Here is a 27,683-nt window from a genome sequence, read left to right on the forward strand (position 1 = left end):
TAAAACCTGCAGAAATTTGTGATATTTACATGTATTTCCTCCAAAGGTTGCTAACTTCTTTTCTTTAGAGAATCAACAAGACATATAATTTGACAGGGGTGCCCACTTGTTTGCATATTCCAGTACCAAGGGTATGAACATATGGATGGAGTTACCTTTTAAGGTCAAACCCTATTTGGTCACTTTTATTAGAATATATTAAAATCAGCTTGGTGTTTTACCTTAACTGCCATTGATCTGCTGACTAAACCATCATGCTCAGAGCTTCCAATAAGCAGGTCTATATGTTGGGTAGTCTTCTGCTGCAATAAGTTTGACAGTGTATCCCGAAGGTAAACTCCATCCACCACAGGTCCCCAAGTCTGAAATGGTCCTTGTACAGCAAGAAGCTACAGATACAATTGAAAAGTAAGAAGATATTCAAAGCTATTGTTATAGACAACTATTTATGGAACTTTAAGAAAATTTCTGACCTGAATGATCAGTGGATCCAAGTATACCTAGAAGAATTGATGCTGTTTTGAAGGCAAAGGGTGGTTACACCAAATATTGATTTGATTTAGATTTCTCTTCTGTTCATTCACTTTGTATTTTGTTAATTGATGAAAAAAAACTATAAACACATCTAGTTTTGAAAGCATTCTTACTTTGCAGCATTATATATATCCCATCATATTTATAATTTTGTCCTGAGATTGCATGTTTGCTTTAAGAACTATCTTCAGCGTAAAGAAGAAAAAGGAGTTTCCCATCTCATGAAGTTGTGCCATATAATATGCCTTCACTTGATGATCAGTGGGGGTCTGACCTCTGGGACCCCCACCATGCCTAAAAATGTAGGGACTGCCTCCCCTTTGCAACACAATACTGCAGCACAGCCCCATTCAAGTGAATGAAGCTTTGCTATAGTTTGTCCCTGCACAATGGTGCTCCCAACCACCGACTGTGCAGGGACAAGCTGTGAAGGTGATGCAGCACTAAAACAGCCCTGCACCCTTTCTTTCTCAGGATCGGTGAGGGTCTCAGAGGTTAGACCCCCACAGATAATAAAGTGATATATCGTAGAAATATGGAATCACTTTATGAGACGGGAGGCCCCTTTATTATAAAAATAATTTAGCACAACCACAATGTCCATGGATAATTATCCACTATTACTGGTGGAGCGGAGTAGCTCTGGTCATGTGGTGGTCTCGACACATTGATCTGCTATGTCAGGATGAGGTGATGCAATGGAAGACACTTCTTCAAGGATTTCCACAGAGCAACGTTTCTCAACAAAACTCTATGTGGAAGGTCAGTCAGAATAGTGTTACAAATTGCTGAAAATATGTAACAACTCAAGAGTAAATGTCACAAAACCATCATCAATGTAGACTCAAGGAACTTACTTTAATACTAAAAACATAAGATAGGTGGTCAACTCTAATGGACAAGACCAAGACCAAACATAGTAATGAGTGCATGACTGACACCAATGACCCAAACGAATGTTTTACTTCTTAAAACTTTAGTAATTTAATTCTACCATAGACATGAGAGGAACTGCGATAAAATATTTCAAAATATTTTTCACCCAAAATTAAAAACATGACCTGAAAACACTCCATGATAGGTCACCACATGTGAGATCTTTTCAAACTCTACTTCTGGATTATTTTGGCCGGGATGACAACCCCCATCGGCAGTGTGATGCATTTCATTAGTGGTGTTTGGAAACCCAAGATCAGTTAGACCAAGATGACCCAAAAATGGGGGTAGAGAATATTAAACATTTTCATCTTAGGAACTTCAAGAACAGCAATTATCTCTAAGGCTTTGTTCACATAAACTTGAGGCTTCAGTCAGAGGTATACATCGAGAGTATTTCTCAACGTATACCTCTGACAGAAGCCTCGGCATACAGTGACATACAGTGTGTTGCCTATAGGCTCCTATTATAAAAGAAACCATAAACCAAGCGATATACGTTGGTTTTTTCGCAGGATGCCTCTGTATAGACAGGCGCAGCAGACTATTTCCTATACAGTTAAAAAAAAGGTATCCTTTGTATACCGCCACTCTTTTGACATCGGGTAAATGGATCCCTGTGGATACATTGTATACCGCCACTCTTTTGGCATCGTGTAAATGGATCCCTGTGGATACATTGTATACCGCCACTCTTTTGGCATCGTGTAAATGGATCCCTGTGGATACATTGTATACCGCCACTCTTTTGGCATCGGGTAAATCGATCCCTGTGGATACATTTGCCGAATGCACTGGGAGCTCTCTCGGCCATATGCCAAACATAGATGAGAAATTTCACCTGGGCAGAGCCGTAGCTTCTTACTAAATTCATACAAGTCTGCACAAAGATTATTCAATGCAAAACTCTGGGTAACCTTGGTTTGTGCCGCGTTGAGGGTGTTGGCATCTACTTTGCGTAGACAGGACAAGGTCTCTTCATTTCCAACCAGGGGACATCCCACTTCCTCCGCCAATGAATGAACTTGTTGTTGAGCTCTTCTCTCACTTACGGGTAACATTGGAGAAAAGGCAGAGCCCCCCTTTGAATGAGATGGAATAAAATTATATCATGAATGGTCGAAGGAACGTTGCGTGATACATTCATATGTTAAGAAAGCCTCTCCAAATAATATAATTTCATGTACATCATGCAGATTATACAATTATTGGATACATGTTCTGAAATGGGGACCCCCTCTTTTAACTTATAGGATATTTAAATATGGATTTTTTAAACCAAAAAAAATCCCTCGAAAGATTACTAAGGTTAAAAAAAATTGAGGCTTCAGATCTGAACTCTCCCTCAAACCCTGCTTGTTGATTGTCTGCAAAAAGCTTTCCCTGGTGCTTTGCATTGTGTGAAGTGTAGTGTTTCTACCAGGCAATTACAGTCATCTATTTTAGGAAATTAGGAACTCCCTCCCTACACTCCAGGAGCTCAGCTAAGCTGTTAGCGGTGTCTTTTTCCAATAACAACCAGCTGCATTATCAATGCAGCTCTGGAGTATAATACAGACTATAAAATTACAAAATTAGACAATTACTAATCACAACTATCTGCAGAAATCCTTCTGAGATTTCAGATATGTGCTGTACTTACAGAGATCACCGCTTTGGCCAGTTATTGGCTAGAGCGTTCATGTGCTGGTATGAAACATTACAGTTCCAGTCAATCTAAAGAGATATCGGGATTTTTTGCACTACAAAAAATCTCCATGTAGACCCGGTTGTAGAAAAAAATAAATTAGCTTTTTTTCTAATTGGTTAGTCACATTTAGGTTTTACTAGACTCCACAATCTAGTGGACCCTGCAGTTCTAGTCTTTTTAACCTGGTCATACAATAGTATTTTTAGGCGTTTGTTATGACAGATTTAGATCCTTTGTCGCCATCATTGACTGCTTTTGTAGCACGGAATGCAATGCCTGTGGTCGCTGACCGCCGACATTCCCCGCTCACCAGAAACCGCAGGACTCGGGATCCCTGCCGGCGTCTCCTTCACCAGGGACACTGGTGCATACTGCTCTCTCCTCCAGCCTGTGCCTGTAGGGTACCAGGAATATTGCTCCAAGCCAATCCCAGCACACCCTGGACTTTAAGAGGAACTCTGCCCACTTCCTCAGTGCCTGAGCAATGTTGTTTCTAAGTGTGTGTTAGTCTGCAAAGGTTCCCTAGTCTATGCCTGTATCCAGTGTCCGTGACGACTTCAGTATCTGTGTCCGGTATCCGTGTCAAGTCCAGTGTCCAAGACGTCTCCAGTACTCGTTACGACTTCAGTATTCGTGTCCATATCAAGTCCAGTGTCCGTGACGACTTCAGTATCCGTGTCCTGTATCCGAGACATGTCCCATCGTCCAGCACAAGCCAGCTTCCAATAGTTCAGCAGAAGCCAGCTTCCGATAAACCAACACGAACCAGCTATCCAGGTGCTCTCGTCCTAGTGACTGTTACTGAAATTTGTTTGACCAGCTGCTACTCCGTTACAGCGGAATGGCCCAGTTGGTCCACATTCCCCAGAGTTGTCACACGAAAGATCGTATCAGATGGCAGCCAAAGGCACATAATTGTCAGATACTCGATCTGACGTGTGGGACATTTTCAGATGTTGTCACATTTAAAAAATTTGCTATAACCGGAGTCAGATCGGCATCAAAATCCATGAGTCATTATTGTCGTCATTTCTTCAATATTCACTTATTCCACATATTTACAGACTTGCTGTATAAAGAGATCTTAAAACCCTCCAAAAGACCCCCTATTTGAGTAGAGCACCCGTAGTCTAGATCAGATTTTTCTGTGACCATTTTAGATTATCTTATATCCTATGTACATAGGCCTTATCTTGGAGAAGAACAACTCTATTTTACTGCCACTTTGGGTGGTCATCTCGAAAGGTTTCACTAGTGGCACCACACAAAATTGTAGTGAAAGGGGTCTTCCAACAGGGTGTTCCTCTCCATACGATACAAGGGGATTGGGCTCAACGTAGAACGGGTGGACAAGCAAGATTCTATGTCATGCTCTGTCCTCGAAGCTCTGAACCTCAATGAAGGAGAACTCAAGTGAGGAAATAACATGATGGTCAGAAGGTCTCAGATGCATAGATCATGGACAATTTGTAGGACTGGAACATTTGCATAACATGTTTATATATTGTCATCTGAAATAAATTGTGAAATACGAGGGTGAAGTTACAGAGTCTTATCTTAGACATTTTGTTGATCTGTCTAAATGAAACAGGAACTTCTCAGTAAGTGCGAGAAAATGTCTTTGTTCCCCGAGAGGAAGTTTGTGGCCTGTTTTGCAACTGACGTTCCGCTTGAGTGTGTAACTTTCATAACAGTGAAGTTGAAGGTGTTTCTATGCCATTCCCTTAACTGGAACCCATCGAATCAACATCAACCCCATCAAGAACCCTAGGTTGACGACAATGGGATTTTCACAGGTAAATGTTTTTGAATCTTTTTTAATGATCTACATCCGGCAAGAGTTCAATAACATTTGATCGTTTTTACATTTCAATTGGGTTTAGCACAAATAACTTTTTGTTTGCAGCACTTTGCAATTGTAGAAGTCCTTCAATGAAAATATTCTTTTCTAGCTACAACCTTGTAGTGCAACGTTCATCTCTTACAAGGACAGTCTTTGGTAATTTGTAAGTATAGGATAATGTTGTGCCTTAGACATAAGGAAATAACAAATTTCGGTCTTGAAATCAAACAGAAAACTGATAAACTACAATTCTTTTAGAATTGTACACGTTTTAAACTTATCTGTACTAGATCTCTAGAGATGGGCCATTGATCCAGGGATTTATTCAGGAGTCAGGAATATTTGTTCCCTAATTTTGGAAGTATAAAAAGTTGAGATTGATGGATTTAGGTCTATTTTTCAACCCACTAACTACAGTATGTATGTATGTATGTATGTATGTACTATAACTATGAATCTACCTGACAGGGGTTGTTTTTTTACTTTCTTTCGATCAACAGTGTAGATTGAACTAGATGGACTTTAACTATGTTACAAATTGTTATGATTGAAGAATTTTTTTGGTGCTTTATTATCATTTTAAAAAGTTTCAAGAAATAAGTCAATTTCCCTCAAAAAATCTAATAGTAAATTTTACTATATCATTACGGACATATGGGTTTATATATACACCCAAGTAGTGACATTAAGAAAATGCATACCACTCCCTCGTCACCCAATTGTAATAAGGTTCAAGTTCTTAAATTAATGAAGAGCGCAATGTAGTATGGATCTGCATGGTTTGCTAATAAGGTTAGCCAGGTCTATCTCCGTCGATTTTCCAATAAATCATGGTTCTTGTATATTACAGCAGATACTCACTAAAGTACTGTTTGGGTAATTATAATTGGGGCAAGAAAACCCCAGGGGCTTGTTGGCCAATTCAGTTAGGATTTTTTTTTACTGACAACTAAATTTTTGGATTGTATTTCTATGTCTTTGGCTGTTCCTATTAAATGACCACTAGAAAAAATCAATTGATGCCTAGATTTTTCGAACTAGCTCCTAAAACCTACAACTCTTGTTTATCCCTGACCATAATTCTGTAAAGTACAATTGACAGGAGGGTTTTTGAGGGTCATTGCTTTATAAATGTATAAATTTTATTTTGCCATTTTTGTTCTTTTCATTTAAAAAAATGTTGAGTTTCTTCATTTTCGAATTGGCTACGTAATTGACATGGCTGCGTCTATTCCTTAACTATGGGATATGGAACTCAGATCCACGCCCTGATATGGGGATCGATAATTTAATGTACAATTGAGTCTCATTTTTGCGTCTTCCTGTATTGCATATCAATAGAAAAAACATTCTCTGGTGTCGTGGTCTCAGTCGTGGAATGTACAGACACGTGAATAATATATGAGGAGGAGGAGGAGAAGGTATAAATCCTCCTGCTGATTAGGGGCAATGTTTTTGAGGTGATTGAATTGCGGCTGTCACTGACTGGGGCATTAATAGTTGTATGGAGACATTTGTTGCTGCCAATTTTTTGGGCACTGTGGCTGCCACTTTTGATGGGGACTTTGGCAGGCACTGAATGGGGAATTCATGGCTAGTATGAAGGTATTTGAGGGGCATTTGTCACACTATTTAGGAGGACACCTTGGTTGACATGGGGTGCACTGTGGCTGGCAATATTTGGGGGGCACTGAATTACTAGTTCCTATGGCCTTCTGCCTTAATTTGGTCATAGAACTTTTTGGTGACTTCTAGTGTTTTTATCATTTTTAGTAGGGTTGACATTATCCTATATGTTAAATTTTCGCACAATATTACTTATAGTATGTGACAATATTATTAATTATTATTATTATTATATTAAATTAAAATTGTATTATTTCCAGGCCACCATACAATTCGTTCTTCTCCAGAAATTTTATTTTTATATACATATGTAGCTGAGCTGAAATGATCATTTAACTCTTGTACATCTTGGTTCACGATGTCTTTCTAAATGAAGATAAATAAGTGAACCTTGCCTCATAACTTGCTGTCTTTCCCTTTTTTGGAGTTTTAATATAGTTCTTAAAAAAAAAGTTAAATACCATCACCCTGGAAAACAGTATATTGAGGAAGCAATCTCTTTCACTTCACATCATGCCGCAATTTGCTCAAATTTTTGCTCAAAAGTGCTCTGCTTGATCATAAAGACAACTGTGTGGCTGCAAAATTTACAGATACACAGTCATTTAAATTCCCTGACCTGATCCCAGTGATCAATATAGGGCAGAAAGAGGAAGCTGAACGCGATGAGCCTGAGAGAGACTGACCGTACAGCTTCATGTCACTGTGGCAGACCACTCTGTCGGTAACCCACTGGACACCACATATGAATTAACCCTTAACCCTAGACCACCAGGGATGCTGGAATCAACTACTAATTTTACTACCTCAGGCCATCAGGGAACCCTAAACCATCTGGGATATTACCATTATCTTTCTGATTCCCCTAGACCATTTGGAATACTAGTATGAAACCATTTCCCTTCCCTAGACCATCTATGATACTGGCATAAAACCATTTCCATTCCCTAGACCATCTGGGATATTACCATTATCTTTCTGATTCCCCTAGACTATCTGGGATACTGGCAGGAAATAATTTCCCTTCCATAGGCCATGTGGGATATTACCATTATTTTTCGGGTACCCCTAGACCATTTGGGATATTGGCTTGAAACCATTTCCCTTCCCTAGACCATCTGGGATACTGGCATGAAACCATTCCCTTCCCTAGACCATCTGGGATACTGGCATGAAACCATTTCACTTCCCTAGATCACCAGGGAACTCCAGACTACCAATGAACTATAGACCACCAGGGTTATCACCATCAACTCCTAAATCCTTCATAAATCACCAAACGGAAGCCACTCTAGACCACCTTGGATATTACCATTAGTTTACTAACTTCCCTAGACCACCTGGGATAATAGCATTAAGCCCTTTTACCTACCTGGACCATCTGGGTATCCTAGACTATCAAGCCACCCTAGACCATCAGGGATATTATCATCAACCCGTAAGTCACCCTAAAAATATTCACAATTAATCCCGCACCCACCTGCAGGCCACCCTCTGCTCTAGGTTTTTTTTCATGCGTCACTTATGTACACCATTAAAAATACGACGGTTTGGCTGTAAGTAGGACAATCCAAACCTTAGACAAACCACCACAAGATAAACACATGAGCATTGCAAAAAGAGAAAGAAGTGTCTGCCAATACTCAGAATATTTCCATTCTATAGTAATATATTTATTATCATTTGTGGTTCATATTACACCCTATGAAGGTGTTTTCACACATTTTTTTACATTCGCATTGTAGCGAACAAAAATGTAAAAAAAAATCTTCGACACACAATTTGTCTGTAACCGGGCAGTTTTAGAGAGCGCGCAGTCTTAGGCCTATCCTTCGACTTCAGTAGGAAAAAAGTGGCATAGAGAACCAAGTGTAAAAGTAATCATGAAAGATCAATGTAAAGGTGGTCATACGCTTGTTCGGCTGACAGCTATTCCTCCAGCTATTCCTCCCGACTCCCTCATCCACATGCACAGGGTGGTCCGTCCAAGCATGCATGTGTTTTCAATCGGGAGAGGGTAATAAGCCGCTGTCACACTCCTCTGGCAGTTGCTTATCTCCTGCAGAATCAAAAGACTGGGCATGTTGAATTCCAACATGCGTGATCCTTTTCTTCCCTGACATCTGGGAGTTGGAACACCCCATACACATCAGTTATTCAGTTGGACCCGCCAGAATCGGCGCCTTAAGGCTTTGTTCACATCTGCGTTGGAGGCTCTGCCGCAGATTCTGTCACATTTGACTGGAAGGATATAGTTAGATGCAGCACTAACAAAGATGGGTGCCCCAACATAGCCCAACTGACCCCATTATAAGTTAATGAGGACCGCTGGGCGCCGTTGGTATCCTCCATACGATGGAACCGGCAATGCGTCAAGGTTTCCCTTAAAAACAGAAAGTAACACTAAATATAAATTCTTGAGTCATCTCGTTTGCAGCCACTCTCCACTCAGGCGAATAGATGAGGTTTCGCCTCCATTATTATCTTAGAAATCCCTAATAGGGTATTTGAAAATGGGTTTTCTAAACCAGTCAACCCCTTTAATAACCAATTGTTATGTGTATTTGTTATCATTTTCTTCATTCATATCCATAGCTGCTTTGAAATTCTGCTAGTTGCCCTTGGAAACAGACAGCTGTTTAGCTCCACCCCACTGTCAGACATGTGACCTAACAGCAATTGTTATCTGATCTCCCACAATGCAGTGGTTTTTGATAACAGGAAATTCGCAAAATTCTTAAGAAGAAACATCGTATAAGACAAATCAGCACAAAATAAGTCAAGCAAAGTATTTACAGAGTTTCTCAAGTTTTATGTAGACGTACAATATGGAATTTTGTAAAATTTTGTTCAAAATTGAATGAATAACTCCAGTCATCAGATCATGTTACATTGATACCTTTCCTGTATACGGTAATACCGATGACAATCTGGTTGTAAAATTGTAGAACATCTAAGAATACTTACATTTTTATTTTGTTTATGTCCCATGAATCATAATTTCCAACTATAATTTTCAAAAACTTTCCCACCATGAGTGGAGCTTAGTTGTCACATGACTCTGTGCACCTATCAACTGGGGTCTGTGTTGGAAAAGGAAAATAACACAAGTAGGAGGAGTATGAAACCTATTTGCTGGCGTGGGAAAAAAAGTGTCATGGTGGTAACAGCCCTAAACTGCTGCACTGTAGAAACTATACTGTAACAGTGACTACAGCAATAGAACAGATAGAAACACTATTTTATAGTTGATGTTTCATTTGTGTTTGGAGTTCTTTATTATAGGGGGTGTCCACCTAGGACAATCCCTTATCTCCATAATGAGGATTACATGGTTAAAGCCAATGAACGACCATGTAATGCAATCCAAGTCGTCCACATCAAGAGCTGCTCTCCGCTCTGGCCCAGGTATTCCTCTCTATCCCTTTATGGTATCTATAGGCCATATAGATAGGAGATGTCCTGCATGGCTAACCCTTTTTGAAGGGGTTGTCCAGAATAAGAAAAAACATGGCTGCTTTCTTTCAGAAATAGCGCCACACCTGTTCATAGGTTGTTTTTGGTATTGTAGCTCAGTCCTATTAAGGTGAATGAGGCTGAGCTGCAATACCATACACAACCTGTGGCCAGGTGTGGCACTGTTTTGGAAGAAAACAGCCATGTTTTTCTAATCTTGGACAACCCCTTTAAATCAAACCCAACATTAGAGACCAGTGTACTGTAACCTGAGCAGCCACAACCCCCAGCATGCCCCGACGGCCACAGGTTGCAGACTGCTGCAGTAGACAGATAGGAAGTGGTGGGACCCTTTTAGGGTCAGTTTACACAGAGTTTTTTGCAGGCACAAAATTCTGCCTGGAAAAATCAGCTCCGTTTTTTTTGTAGTTGTTTTGTACCACACGCGATTTTTGTCGTGGTGTACTAGGCTTTTTTTGGGGCTTTTTTTTACCTATTTCTTCAACGGGCAAATTAAAAAAACGTGAATGGTTTTTGCCAAAAACCACGTCAAAAAACGGCTGCGGCCATTCGATGCATTTTTTTATGTCTCCCATTGATTTCAATAGGGTTTTTGAGGAGGAAAATGCCTCAAGAAAGGTCATAGACAAAATCCGCTCAGAGAAAAAAAAATGCCTCTGGCTTCCATTGAAATCAACGGGATGAGATTTGGGCCATTTTATGGCTCTGATTCCGACGCAGTTTCCACGTCAAATTCAGCGCCAATAAACTGTGTGAACAGCGCCTTACAGGAAGCGACTACTACACTTTAATATGTAATGTTCTTGGGTCTTTGGTAACCACAACTTTCATCTCTCTCATGTCACCCTAGAAATGGCCGCTATTTTTAGTGTCTGCTCTTAAAATAGCAGATATTATTCTATTTTTTTTACTTATCCGGCAGATCGCATGTCCTTACGCAGTCATAGAGGTGCTGAGAAAGAAAATCATAAATGTTGTGACCACATTCGTCGTGACTCGCCAGAAACAAAAAAACATTGACCAGTGGGATAGTTCACATATATGGCCTTCTGATGCACTACTAGAGTTAAGTGTGAACGCACCCTAAATTATCCATGAAATCGAACTGCTGGAGCTTCCGGGGTAAAATCCAGATAATGACCCAAGGCCCTAATATTTTAGTCCATTTACCAGGGCCATATTAAATTTTGAAGAGGCCCTGGGCAAAAAACTAAATTGTGGGGGGCCCCGTAGGACAGCCCTATTATCCAGCCCTATTACCGCCATGCACCCTGAATACCCTAGAACACCAATTCTGACTTGAGTTTTTGATTAATTTTGAGATATATTGGACATGTGGGAATTATTAAATCCTGACAATTCCAGACAAGCATTTAAAATTAAATCTGAGGTTTTTAAGTTGTCCTTTCCCGTTCCCTACTTCTATTGGCACCTCATTTAAGCGGAAGAAAAAGCTCCTACCACGATAGGGGCTCAAAGCCGCATGAAAGCCAATAGAGTTCTATGGGTCCATATAACGGGCCTGTGGGCACAAATGGGGACATTTTCTGCCGATGAAAAGTAGCAAACGGCCCAAAAGTTGCAAAAATGTTTGCCTTTTTGCCCGTTTTTGCAAAAGAGGGCATGGTCTCCTACGGCCCAAAGAATTTACTATAATTTACGTCAGTTCCCTAAATGTGCCGCCGTATGGTCCTTTGGCAAGACACCTAATTCTGTAGGACAGGATTCCACTGTATGGTGTTCAAAATGACAGACACATGGAGGTGCAGTATGGGGACATAGCGGGCCCTGGGCGCCGAATAACAGCATGGAACTATAATACGGCCATGTGCATGAGGTCTAAAGACAATGTGAAATCTTAGAAAGGTTTACTGCCCCGCTGACATTACTCAATGTAACCCGGGATGTTCTTACGGCAATTTATTTTAGTAATTTCTCGGGTTTGGGAATGAATGTGAAAAATAAAAATAAATTGATGGCTGCAATGCGGGTTGGTGAAGTGTAATGTCAGGATGCTGCAGATAAAAATATCCCAACATAGATGCTGCATAACCCACAATGACTAATGACTGTAAGATGTCGATGCAGGAGGCAGCGCACAGCGGAAAGTCAAACACAAGCGAAGAAAAGAATAAATATGCAAAGGAAATTGCTGCTTAGTTTTCTTTTTCATTCTACTCGGTGCTGGCAATAGCCTGAATGACAATCTGCACCCACTTCTAAGAATATGGCGATCTCCTATGTCTCCTATGTCTCCTTGCAGGACACGTATATCCCCCATACACCACTGATACAGAACACATACAGTATACATATATCACCCATACACCACTGATACAGAACACATACAATATGCATATATCTCCCATACACTACTGATACATAACACATACAGTATACAGAACACATACACCACTGACACAGAACACATACAGTATACATATATCCCCATACACCACTGATACAGAACACATACAGTACACATATCACCCATACACCACTGATACAGAACACATACAGTATACATATATCCCCCATACACCACTGATACAGAACACATACAGTATACATATATCCCCCATACACCACTGATAAAGAACACATACAGTATACATATATCACCCATACACCACTGATACAGAACACATACAGTACACATATATCACCCATACACCACTGATACAGAACACATACAGTATACATACATCTCCCATACACCACTGATACAGAACACATACAGTCTACATATATCGCCCATACACCACTGATACAGAACACATACAGTATACATATATCCCCATACACCACTGATACAGAACACATACAGTATACATATATCCCCATACACCACTGACACAGAACACATACAGTACACATATATCTCCCATACACCACTGATACAGAACACATACAGTCTACATATATCGCCCATACACCACTGATACAGAACACATACAGTATACATGTATCCACCATACACCACTGATACAGAACACATACAGTATACATATATCCCCCATACACCACTGATACAGAACACATACAGTATACATATATCCCCCATACACCACTGATACAGAACACATACAGTATACATATATCCCCCATACACCACTGATACAGAACACATACAGTATACATATATCCCCCATACACCACTGATACAGAACACATACAGTATACATATATCCCCCATACACCACTGATACAAAACACATACAGTATACATATATCACCCATACACCACTGATACAGAACACATACAGTCTACATATATCGCCCATACACCACTGATACAGAACACATACAGTATACATATATCTCCCATACACCACTGATACAGAACACATACAGTATACATATATCCCCATACACCACTGACACAGAACACATACAGTACACATATCACCCATACACCACTGATACAGAACACATACAGTATACATATATCCCCCATACACCACTGATACAAAACACATACAGTATACATATATCACCCATACACCACTGATACAGAACACATACAGTATACATATATCCCCATACACCACTGACACAGAACACATACAGTACACATATCACCCATACACCACTGATACAGAACACATACAGTATACATATATCACCCATACACCACTGATACAGAACACATACAGTATGCATATATCACCCATACACCACTGATACAGAATACATACAGTATATATATATCGCCCATACACCACTGATACAGAACACATACAGTATACATATATTACCCATACACCACTGATACAGAACACATACAGTATACATACTGTATATCACCCATACACCACTGATACAGAACACATACAGCATACATATATCTCCCATACACCACTGATACAGAACACATACAGTATGCATACTGTATATCACCCATACACCACTGATACAGAACACATACAGTATACATACTGTATATCACCCATACACCACTGATACAGAACACATACAGTATACATACTGTATATCACCCATACACCACTGATACAGAACACATACAGTATACATATATCACCCATACACCACTGATACAGAACACATACAGTATACATATATCCCCCATAAACCACTGATACAGAACACATACAGTATACATATATCCCCCATACACCACTGATACAGAACACATACAGTATACATGTATCCCCATACACCACTGACACAGAACACATACAGTATACATATATCACCCATACACCACTGATACAGAACACATACCGTACACATATATCTCCCATACACCACTGATACAGAACACATACAGTATACATATATCACCCATACACCGCTGATACAGAACACATACAGTATACATATATCACCCATACACCACTGATACAGAACACATACAGTATACATACTGTATATCACCCATACACCACTGATACAGAACACATACAGTATACATATATTACCCATACACCACTGATACAGAACACATACAGTATACATATATCGCCCATACACCACTGATACAGAACACATACAGTATACATATATCACCCATACACCACTGATACAGAACACATACAGTATACATATATCTCCCATACACCACTGATACAGAACACATACAGTATACATATATTACCCATACACCACTGATACAGAACACATACAGTATACATATATCTCCCATACACCACTGATACATAACACATACAGTATACATATATCACCCATACACCACTGATACAGAACACATACAGTATACATATATCCCCATACACCACTGACACAGAACACATACAGTACACATATCACCCATACACCACTGACACAGAACACATACAGTACACATATCACCCATACACCACTGATACAGAACACATACAGTATACATATATCCCCCATACACCACTGATACAAAACACATACAGTATACATATATCTCCCATACACCACTGATACATAACACATACAGTATACAGAACACAAATAGCACTCATTCAGTATTCAAACAGTGTACAGAGTACAAATAACGTATATGTAATTCACTCATACCCCACATATACAGCACACTCATATCATACATACAATACATATAATTTAATGATACAGTTAACATACAGCACCCAAACAGTACCTTTACAGCTCCCATATAGCACACACAAAGCCTGCATAATTCCCTGATACATTACACATGCTGCGCCAAAAGAATACCCATACATCACCTCCACAGCACACATATAGAACTAAAACAGTAGTCAATAAGTGCCTAAACAATACCCATACAGCAACCACACAACACACTACACATAAATCAATCACACAGTACAGGTATCGTACCTTTACCACACTCATACAGTACACACACAGCACACATAATCAACACACACACACACACAGCATTTACACGGTAGTTATACACCAACCACAATATACACACTTACATGGTCCATCCCCCTACCCACTGGACATAAAATTTAAATGGAATTATATCTACCGCATCGATCCTCTTCACCCCTCCGGGTCTCCTCAGGCTTCCTCAGCATACTGCGCCTCATACAAAGTCCTGACGATTGCCCGATGAAGGGTAGTCTGATAGGGTGGTAATCCGATTTGAGGGGCCAAGTTATGTGCCCAAGCATGGGCCTTTACCTTGCTACCCCCACAGAGGTAAATCTAGGCCAGATAGGAACTGGTGTGGATTTCCACTGTAATTTACGCTAGCTATCTGGCGTCAATTATAATAAATTTGCTGGGCCTGTGTTGCCCCGCCCCTTTTGGAAACCACACACCCTTTCACAAAAATGGTGAGGACAGCTTAAAAAAATTTGGGCGCCTTTGCAACTTTTCTACGCTAAAAAGTTTATTACACTTTCTGGCATAGGACGTGTGATAAATTCTCCCCATAGTACCCAAACATATACAGCGACCACATAATACACATACAGCACACGTACGAGAGCCCTGTGAATTGGAAATAAATGTTAGGCTGGGTTCACACGAGCATGTTACGTCCATAATGGACGTAACGTATTTCGGCCGCAAGTCCCGGACCGAACACACTGCAGGGAGCCGGGCTCCTAGCATCATAGTTATGTACGACGCTAGGAGTCCCTGCCTTGCTGCAGGACAACTGTCCCGTACTGTAATCATGTTTTCAGTACGGGACGGCAGTTCCACAGAGAGGCAGGGACTCCTAGCGTCGTACATAACTATGATGCTAGGAGCCCGGCTCCCTGCAGTGTGTTCGGTCCGGGAATTGCGGGCGAAATACGTTCCGTCCATTACGGACATAACATGCTCGTGTGAACACAGCCTTAGAATACATCTTTAAAAGGGTTGTTATTTTCCTATAACTTATTGGGAATATCTGAACAGTTACAAAGAGTGACTCTGGAGGATCTGTCATGTCCTGCATTGCACAAACCGCACATTGATCTGCATGGACACTGTGTAATACTTCATCTCCCCTGTGGGGGCGCAGCAAGGAAATTAAACACTTACTGACAGGTTTCCGTACAGATTACAGCTGATCGCTGGAGGTCCCCAGCAGGGAGACACTTTGTGATCAGCTTATTGTCAAGGGACCTTCTAGCAGTAGCGATTATCCAAAGTGGAGAACCCCTTTAAGGCTGCTTAGTAACAATTTAAAGTGACCTCCACTTATTATATTGATTGCTATGTTGGCAGCAGTGTATGTTTACTCTGAAGAACTATTTCTATACTTAGACTGCATCTATCATTAGATCGTAAGCTCCAGTGAGCCAGATCTTCTCACTTTCTAATTTCGGTTCTTGCTAAAAAAAAAAAATAGAAAATAATTACTGCCAAATGGGAAATCAAGAGACCATATGGTTTCCATACACAATACATGGACATGCAGGGGAGAATAACTGGGGGGGGGGGAATATATCAACTAAATTTAGCTAAAATTTGAGACTTTTACTTTTCTCGCACTGTCCAGAGGTGGCGAGAAAAGGGGGTGGGGTTTCGTTGAAGGGGCGACAGATTCATAACAATTTATGCCAGAAACTGGGGTAAATTATTTTTTGTCACATGGACAACCAAAGATTTGCCAAATATATTACAAGATGTGCACCTCTTAATATATTTGGTGCATTTTCCGCCAACGCAAATTGGTTAAAGAATGGTGTTTGATACACCAGTCTTAATATATCTTCCCTACTGTTCCTCACAAGTCAGAGAGGAGGGTCTCGTTTCTTCTAGTCTCCCAATTGAGCTAGTACAGCTTTAATAGGACATCTTACAAACACCCAAATTAAGAGAGAGACCATCGTGGGAAAGTTCCTATTAAAGGGAAGACCCGATATGGTAATGACTGATGGGCAGTTAAGATCCCAGGACTACATGAAACATGAGGAATGGAAGCTGCTACATGTGGTCTTCAGCATGGAAGACGCACAATGTCCCCAGTACTATTATATAATAATGATAATAATAATAATAATAATAATATAATTCTACTGAAGAGTTTAGACAGTGAATAGACATTCCTTCCAGCCAGGACGAGATGTCTATTCACAATCCCGACACTTCAAGTACCACAGAAACGTTACCGAAGTGTCGGAATTGTGAATAGACATCCCGTCCTGGCTGGAAGGAATGTCTATTCACTGTCTAACATTGCACAATTAAAGGGACCCTATGTTCTTCATAAAGGGAAGTCCTTATCGGAAACTAGAAGATAACCATTGACAAGTGTCCCAGCCCCAAGACTCCTCAGAAGCTTGGTGATATGTAGTGAGGTTTTCACACGTTGCTCATCCGTCACGGAACGTCTTTGACTAGATTTCAAAGAAGTAAAAATAGATCAGTAAAATGTTCTTTACAATAGTGCAGAACAATTTTGTGCAACTTTGTGTTTCCTCACTCCTGTGGTGTTCTTCTGTTGTGTGATTCTGTGCCAACGGAAATATCTACCTCTTGGCCAACTTCTCTATTTTATCAGAAATGTGCATTTTATAAAATAGTTTTCATATCTACTGATCCTCATCACAATCATAAACTAAGCCGTACATCAAGACTAGCAGAGCTTCCTGCAACTCCAAGAAACGGTGGCATACGCTATCTCATGCCGTATTACAGAGGTATTCTCCCCAGGAAGCATTGTTTCTAGTGAAAATACGATGCTTCACGGTGGCATCATAGTGACTCTAAGTGCCACCGCAAGGGTCAATGCGCACAGCAATACCATGTATGCTGATCAGAGGTGGGCAAGCTCTAATGGTGCCAAACGGGCAGTTTCAGAATACTCTCCACCATTTTATACATCTTCTTGTATATAGTGATATAGAGCATGCTGGTATAACCTGGGTATCTTCTGTATATAATTATATATGTAATGATATGGAGCATGCTGGTATAACCTGGGTATCTTCTGTATATAATTATATATGTACAGCTGGTATAAGTTATATATCTTCTTGTATATAGAGATATGGAGCATGGTGGTATAACTTGGGTATATTCTGTATATAATTATATATGTACAGCTGGTATAAGTTATACATCTTCTTATATATAGTGATATGGAGCATGCTGGTATTACCTGGGTATCTCCTGTATATAATTATATATGTACAGCTGGTATAAGTTATACATCTTCTTGTATATAGTGATATGGTACATGCTGGTATAACCTGGGTATCTTCTGTATATAATTATATATGTACAGCTGGTATAAGTTATACATCTTCTTGTATATAGTGATATGGAGCATGCTGGTATAACCTGGGTATCTTCTGTATAGAATTATATATGTACAGCTGGTATAAGTTATACATCTTCTTGTATATAGTGATATGGAGCATGCTGGTATAACCTGGGTATCTTCTGTATATAATTATATATGTACAGCTGGTATAAGTTATACATCTTCTTGTATATAGTGATATGGAGCATGCTGGTAATACCTGGGTATCTTCTGTATATAATTATATATGTACAGCTGGTATAATTTATACATCTTGTATATAGTGATATGGAGCATGCTGGTATAACCTGGGTATCTTCTGTATATAATTATATATGTACAGCTGGTATAAGTTATACATCTTCTTGTATATAGTGATATGGAGCATGCTGGTATAACCTGGGTATCTTCTGTATATAATTATATATGTACAGCTGGTATAAGTTATACATCTTCTTGTATATAGTAATATGGAGCATGCTGGTATAACCTAGGCATCTTCTGTATATAATTATATATGTACAGCTGGTATAAGTTATACATCTTCTTGTATATAGTGATATGGAGCATGCTGGTATAACCTGGGTATCTTCTGTATATAATTATATATGTACAGCTGGTATAAGTTATACATCTTCTTGTATATAGTGATATGGAGCATGCTGGTATAACCTGGATATCTTCTGTATATAATATATATGTACAGCTGGTATAAGTTATACATCTTCTTGTATATAGTGATATGGGTTATGCTGGTATAACCTGGGTATCTTCTGTATATAATTATATATGTACAGCTGGTATAAGTTATACTTCTTCCTGTATATAGTGATATGGTGCATGCTGGTATAACCTGGGTATCTTCTGTATATAATTGTATATGTAGAGCTGGTATCAGTTATACATCTTCTTGTATATAGTGATATGGAGCATGCTGGTATAACCTGGGTATCTTCTGTATATAATATATATGTACAGCTGGTATAAGTTATACATCTTCTTGTGTATAGTGATATGGAGCATGCTGGTATAACCTGGGTATCTTCTGTATATAATTATATATGTACAGCTGGTATAAGTTATACATCTTCTTGTATATAATGATATGTAGCATGCTGGTATAACCTGGGTATCTTCTGTATATAATTATATATGTACAGCTGGTATAAGTTATACATCTTCTTGTATATAGTGATATGGAGCATGCTGGTATAACCTGGGTATCTTCTGTATATAATTATATATGTAATGATATGGAGCATGCTGGTATAACCTGGGTATCTTCTGTATATAATTATATATGTACAGCTGGTATAAGTTATACATCTTCTTGTATATAGTGATATGGAGCATGCTGGTATAACCTGGGTATCTTCTGTATATAATTATATATGTACAGCTGGTATAAGTTATACATCTTCTTGTATATAGTGATATGGAGCATGCTGGTATAACCTGGGTATCTTCTGTATATAATTATATATGTACAGCTGGTATAAGTTATACATCTTCTTGTATATAGTGATATGGAGAATGTTGGTATAACCTGGGTATCCTCTGTATATAATTATATATGTACAGCTGGTATAAGTTATACATCTTCTTGTATATAATGATATGGAGCATGCTGGTATGACCTGGGTATCTTCTAGTATATAATTATATATGTACAGCAGGTATAAGTTATACATCTTCTTGTATATAGTGATATTGGGGATGCTGGTATAACCTGGGATCTTCTGTATATAATTATATATGTACAGCTGGTATAAGTTATACTTCTTCCTGTATATAGTGATATGGTGCATGCTGGTATAACCTGGGTATCTTCTGTATATAATTATATATGTACAGCTGGTATCAGTTATACATCTTCTTGTATATAGTGATATGGAGCATGCTGGTATAACATGGGTATCTTCTGTATATAATATATATGTACAGCTGGTATAAGTTATACATCTTTTTGTGTATAGTGATATGGAGCATGCTGGTATAACCTGGGTATCTTCTGTATATAATTATATATGTACAGCTGGTATAAGTTATACATCTTCTTGTATATACTGATATGGAGCATGCTGGTATAACCTGGGTATCTTCTGTATATAATTATATATGTACAACTGGTATAAGTTATACATCTTCTTGTATATAGTGATATGGAGCATGCTGGTGTAACCTGGGTATCTTCTGTATATAATTATATATGTACAACTGGTATAAGTTATATATCTTCCTGTATATAGTGATATGGAGGATGCTGGTATAACCTGGGTATCTCCTGTATATAATTATATATGTACAGCTGGTATAAGTTATACATCTTCCTGTATATAGTGATATGGAGGATGCTGGTATAACCTGGGTATCTTCTGTATATAATTATATATGTACAGCTGGTATAAGTTATACATCTTCTTGTATATAGTGATATGGAGCATGCTGGTATAACCTGGGTATCTTCTGTATATAATATATATGTACAGCTGGTATAAGTTATACATCTTCTTGTGTATAGTGATATGGAGCATGCTGGTATAACCTGGGTATCTCCTGTATATAATTATATATGTACAGCTGGTATAAGTTATACATCTTCTTGTATATAGTGATATGGGGCATGCTGGTATAACCTGGGTATCTTCTGTATATAATTATATATGTATAGCTGGTATAAATTATACATATTCTTGTATATAGTGATATGGAGCATGCTGGTATAACCTGGGTTTCTTCTGTATATAATTATATATGTACAGCTGGTATAAGTTATACATCTTCTTGTATATAGTGATATGGAGCATGCTGGTATAACCTGGGTATCTTCTGTATATAATTATATATGTACAGCTGGTATAAGTTATACATCTTCTTGTATATAGTGATATGGAGCATGCTGGTATAACCTGGGTATCTTCTGTATATAATTATATATGTATAGCTGGTATAAGTTATACATCTTCTTGTATATAGTGATATGGAGCATGCTGGTATGACCTGGGTATCTTCTATTATATAATTATATATGTACAGCAGGTATAAGTTATACATCTTTTCGGATATAGTGATATTGGGGATGCTGGTATAACCTGGGTATCTTCTGTATATAATTATATATGTATAGCTGGTATAAGTTATACATCTTCTTGTATATAGTGATATGGGGCATGCTGGTATAACCTGGGTATCTTCTGTATATAATTATATATGTACTGCTGGTATAAGTTATACATCTTCTTGTATATAGTGATATGGAGCATGCTGGTGTAACCTGGGTATCTTCTGTATATAATTATATATGTACAGCTGGTATAAGTTATACATCTTCTTGTATATAGTGATATGGAGCATGCTGGTATAACCTGGGTATCTTCTGTATATAATTATATATGTACAGCTGGTATAAGTTATACATCTTCTTGTATATAGTGATATGGAGCATGCTGGTATAACCTGGGTATCTTCTGTATATAATTGTATATGTACAGCTGGTATAAGTTATACATCTTCTTGTATATAGTGATATGGAGCATGCTGGTGTAACCTGGGTATCTTCTGTATATAATTATATATGTACAGCTGGTATAAGTTATACATCTTCTTGTATATAGTGATATGGAGCATGCTGGTATAACCTGGGTATCTTCTGTATATAATTATATATGTACAGCTGGTATAAGTTATACATCTTCTTGTATATACTGATATGGAGCATGCTGGTATAACCTGGGTATCTTCTGTATATAATTATATATGTACAACTGGTATAAGTTATACATCTTCTTGTATATAGTGATATGGAGCATGCTGGTGTAACCTGGGTATCTTCTGTATATAATTATATATGTACAGCTGGTATAAGTTATACATCTTCTTGTATATAGTGATATGGAACATGCTGGTATAACCTGGGTATCTTCTGTATATAATTATATATGTACAGCTGCTATAAGTTATACATCTTCTTGTATATAGTGATATGGATCATTCTGGTATAACCTGGGTATCTTCTGTATATAATTATATATGTACAGCTGCTATAAGTTATACATCTTCTTGTATATAGTGATATGGATCATTCTGGTATAACCTGGGTATCTTCTGTATATAATTATACATGTACAGCTGGTATAAGTTATACATCTTCTTGTATATAGTGATATGGAGCATGCTGGTATAACCTGGGTATCTTCTGTATATAATTATACATGTACAGCTGGTATAAGTTATACATCTTCTTGTATATAGTGATATGGAGCATGCTGGTATAACCTGGGTATCTTCTGTATATAATTATATATGTACAGCTGGTATAAGTTATACATCTTCTTGTATATAGTGATATAGATCATGCTGGTATAACCTGGGTATCTTCTGTATATAATTATACATGTACAGCTGGTATAAGTTATACATCTTCCTGTATATAGTGATATGGAGCATGCTGCTATAACCTGGGTATCTTCTGTATATAATTATACATGTACAGCTGGTATAAGTTATACATCTTCTTGTATATAGTGATATGGAGCATGCTGGTATAACCTGGATATCTTCTGTATATAATTATATATGTACAACTGGTATAAGTTATATATCTTCCTGTATATAGTGATATGGAGCACAAAAAAGACTATATTAAAAATTCTATAGAGTACAAGACAGTGGTGATTTCCACAGAAACACACTGAGGTTTACATCATATCCACAGCTCTCTGCATTTGTCCTCTACCTTTTTATTGCTTTACATAAGTTGTAATAAAGTAGTGGGAAAAAATATATCACCTCCCCCACCCCGGCTTTCCATTAAAACCAGGAAACAACTTCTCTCTCACTTCTCAATATTAGAATCTCTCAGTTGCCTATTCACTGATTCTCCGCATGTGTAGAGGAAAGAAGGCCGGTCACACGTTTAATGCAGTAGTGGATACGAGGTATGAGGCATCTGGTGCCTCATTCATTTCAATGAGTGCCATGCAATGCTCCAGGGACACTTGATATTTGCGGACCCGCAGTGTTCCCAGCAGCAGTTGCGCCCTTGATCAGCTCAATCAACAGCTCGTTGAGCACGACCCGCAGCATGTCTACATTTTCACAACTCTGGTGGCTTCCTTTTCTGAATTTTGGTGGATGGAAACTTCTGCAAACTTCTACTAACCCACTTCTCTATTTGTGTAAATATAAAAATTCTCACACTTACAGACCCCGATCACGCAGATTCAGAGACAGATATTTTTATCATGTTTCTCATGAACTGTGATGATGTTGGGGGTTGTTGTTCTTGGAATTGCTAAAGAGTCTATATGTGTTATAATGATCAAAATTGAAAAGATAGATAGATAGATAGATAGATAGATAGATAGATAGATAGATAGATAGATAGATAGATAGATAGATAGATAGATAGATAGATAGATAGATATAGGAATCCATATGTACCATGCATGCACTGTATATAGATATACTGTATGTTTTTATATAACGGGCCCACTAAAAAGTTAATTACAACTGCAACTACCCACAATTTTATGGGTTACTGATGGTTGTTCAACAACCACAATGCCACCTGCTGCCACCACAGGCAGTAGTATATGGGCACGATATTGAAAAATGGTTAGTGCCCCTTGGGACCTCCCATCCTGCATCTTGAACCATATGGTGTACGTTTTGTAGACGACTGAGCTAGTAACATAATCCTTTCCCAGCATGAAGATTTTTTTCCCTTTCTATAAAGAGGGGCCCATGTCCATACCATACCAAATATTTGGTGGATCTCTAGGAAAGGAACTAATTGGGACTTTCAGTTGCATGCAGATTTTTGCCTATTAAAAAAGTTGTCCAGTTTAGAAAACCCACTTTTTTACCCTTTATGGGTAGAGGGGGTGCCCTGTTCAGAATCTTCATCTCTTATCGAGAGTGGAGAGCGGTCACATAGAGCGTCTCTCACTCTGGAGGACCTGTCCTGTCCTGCATTACACAGACCACACATTGATGTTAATGAGAACTGTGTAATGCTTCATTTCCCCTCTGGTGGCACTGCAGGGAAATTGCAGGTTTCCCCAGAGATTACAGTTGATCGCTGTGGTTGAAGCAGAAAGACATTGTGTGATCAACTTATCGTCCAGGGACCCTTCTAACAAGTAATAATTGTCCAACGCGGAGAAACCCTTTAAATAGGACCTCTCCATTCAGTAATAGGGAAATGGTGCGTTGCCCGTAGGTTGATTACTGGGCAGCAGGTGTGAGTTGACAGGTGAGGTTTGGCGAATTTTTTTCCAGGCTCCTGACAGCAGTACCACTTGTACTGCCCTGAAGGCATCCCTGCCCATGGTAAATGTAATTGTAAATCTGACATCCATTCTAAAGGTCCAGCATGTTACAGTATAGCATAGGCCTAATGGACACTAGGTGCACGCTTGCTAGTACAATATTACTACTGGTTGGCTGTCGCAACAATAGGTTGCCGGTTAGGAAATCAGACACAATGTATCAATTAATATTAACACAATCAATAATTAATACCAAGTATTTGAAATAAAAATAATTAAAATTAATAAAATCTATCCTTTGTATTGCCCATTAGTCCTAAAGGGTAAATAAGATAAAAAAATAAAATGTATAAAATATAACATTTAAAAAAGAACATAAAAACAAGCAACCTGGCCATATTACTAAAGCCACAAAAAAGCAGCATGATGGTCGTAGTAATGGCTGCAAATGGAATACGGCAGAATACAAAGTCCCTACAGTGACGTATTATGGAGTCATAGGCCCTATTCAAGGAGAATACATATGCAAAACAGGATCTGATGGAGTGCACGCTGATTTTTATATTTTTTCGGATACAGAGGTGCACTAAGACTCCATAAACTTTTATGGCAACCAAATTAAGACTCTGAACTTGTACAGAGCCGTAATATGGCCGCTCGCACCATGAACCCTTAAAATCGCAAAAAACCTGCACTATTGGAAGAAGTCCAGTTGTCTCATGTAGTAGGGGGTGGGGGCTTTAATACTAAAGTAGGAAAACAATAGACGTAAATTTTATAGGGGACAGGTTATAAAAAAACATTGCAGATATAGTGGTGCAGAACAGGGACGGCCTAAGAAGTGTGCACCCTGCTCATGGGGCACCACCGATAGATTGGCACCCAAGACTTGCAACCAAAATGAATCCTAATGTTAATCGTATAACAGTATTATTTATAAACATTGTATAGCACTATTATTAGATTACTGTATGGAGCTTTTGTTTAGTCACTGTATGGTGGTATTATTTGAGCACTGTATGGTGGTATTATTTGAGCCCTGTATGGTGGTATTATTTGAGCGCTGTATGGTGGTATTATTTGTGCACTGTATGGTGGTATTATTTGTGCACTGTATGGTGGTATTATTTGAGCAATGTATGGTGGTATTATTTGAGCGCTCTATGGTGGTATTATTTGAGCACTGTATGTTGGTATTATTTGAGAACTGTATGGTGGTATTATTTGTGCACTGTATGGTGGTATTATTTGAGCCCTGTATAGTGGTATTATTTGAGCGCTGTATGGTGGTATTATTTGTGCACTATATGGTGGTATTATTTGAGCAATGTATGGTGGTATTATTTGAGCGCTCTATGGTGGTATTATTTGAGCACTGTATGTTGGTATTATTTGAGAACTGTATGGTGGTATTATTTGTGCACTGTATGGTGGTATTATTTGAGCACTGTATGGTGGTATTATTTGAGCCCTGTATAGTGGTATTATTTGAGCGCTGTATGGTGGTATTATTTGTGCACTGTATGTTGGTATTATTTGAGAACTGTATGGTGGTATTATTTGAGCACTGTATGGTGGTATTATTTGAGCCCTGTATGGTGGTATTATTTGAGCCCTGTATGGCGGTATTATTTCTGCACTGTATGGTGGTATTATTTGAGCAATGTATGGTGGTATTATTTGAGCACTCTATGGTGGTATTATTTGAGCACTGTATGTTGGTATTATTTGAGAACTGTATGGTGGTATTATTTGTGCACTGTATGGTGGTATTATTTGAGCACTGTATGGTGGTATTATTTGAGCCCTGTATGGTGGTATTATTTGAGCGCTGTATGGTGGTATTATTTGTGCACTGTATGTTGGTATTATTTGAGAACTGTATGGTGGTATTATTTGTGCACTGTATGTTGGTATTATTTGTGCACTGTATGGTGGTATTATTTGAGCACTGTATGGTGGTATTATTTGAGCACTGTATAGTGGTATTATCTTTGCACTGTATGGTGGTATTATTTGAGTACTGTATGGTGGTATTATTTGAGCTCTGTATGGTGGTGTTATTTGAGCGCTCTATGGTGGTATTATTTGAGCACTGTATGGTGGTATTATTTGAGCAATGTATGGTGGTATTATTTGAGCACTCTATGGTGGTATTATTTGAGCACTGTATGTTGGTATTATTTGAGAACTGTATGGTGGTATTATTTGTGCACTGTATGGTGGTATTATTGGAGCACTGTATGGTGGTATTATTTGAGCCCTGTATGCTGGTATTATTTGAGCGCTGTATGGTGGTATTATTTGTGCACTGTATGTCGGTATTATTTGAGAACTGTATGGTGGTATTATTTGTGCACTGTATGTTGGTATTATTTGAGCACTCTATGGTGGTATTATTTGAGCACTGTATGGTGGTATTATTTGAGCACTGTATGGTGGTATTATTTGAGCCCTGTATGGTTGTATTATTTGAGCGCTGTATGGTGGTATTATTTGTGCACTGTATGTTGGTATTATTTGAGAACTGTATGGTGGTATTATTTGTGCACTGTATGTTGGTATTATTTGTGCACTGTATGGTGGTATTATTTGAGCACTGTATGGTGGTATTAT

The 27,683-nt window shown here is 38.5% G+C and overlaps 2 protein-coding genes across 2 annotated transcripts in view; one reads left to right on the forward strand and one right to left on the reverse strand.

Moving 5' to 3' along the window:
• Window positions 1-27,683, reverse strand: part of TG (thyroglobulin) — a 224,689-nt gene that overhangs the window by 29,639 nt on the left and 167,367 nt on the right. Inside the window, exons 42-43 of the mRNA XM_075827934.1 lie at window positions 2,388-2,552; window positions 222-389 (exon numbers count right to left, since the gene is read on the reverse strand). Of these exons, the coding sequence (XP_075684049.1) occupies window positions 222-389; window positions 2,388-2,552 (333 nt within the window). The remainder of the gene's footprint in view (window positions 1-221; window positions 390-2,387; window positions 2,553-27,683) is intronic.
• Window positions 4,884-27,683, forward strand: part of SLA (Src like adaptor) — a 60,038-nt gene continuing 37,238 nt past the window's right edge. Inside the window, exon 1 of the mRNA XM_075825709.1 lies at window positions 4,884-4,956. The gene's annotated coding sequence lies outside the window, so the exon portion shown is untranslated. The remainder of the gene's footprint in view (window positions 4,957-27,683) is intronic.

This window comes from Rhinoderma darwinii, chromosome 5 (assembly GCF_050947455.1).
Source record: "Rhinoderma darwinii isolate aRhiDar2 chromosome 5, aRhiDar2.hap1, whole genome shotgun sequence".
Taxonomy (NCBI): domain Eukaryota; kingdom Metazoa; phylum Chordata; class Amphibia; order Anura; family Rhinodermatidae; genus Rhinoderma; species Rhinoderma darwinii.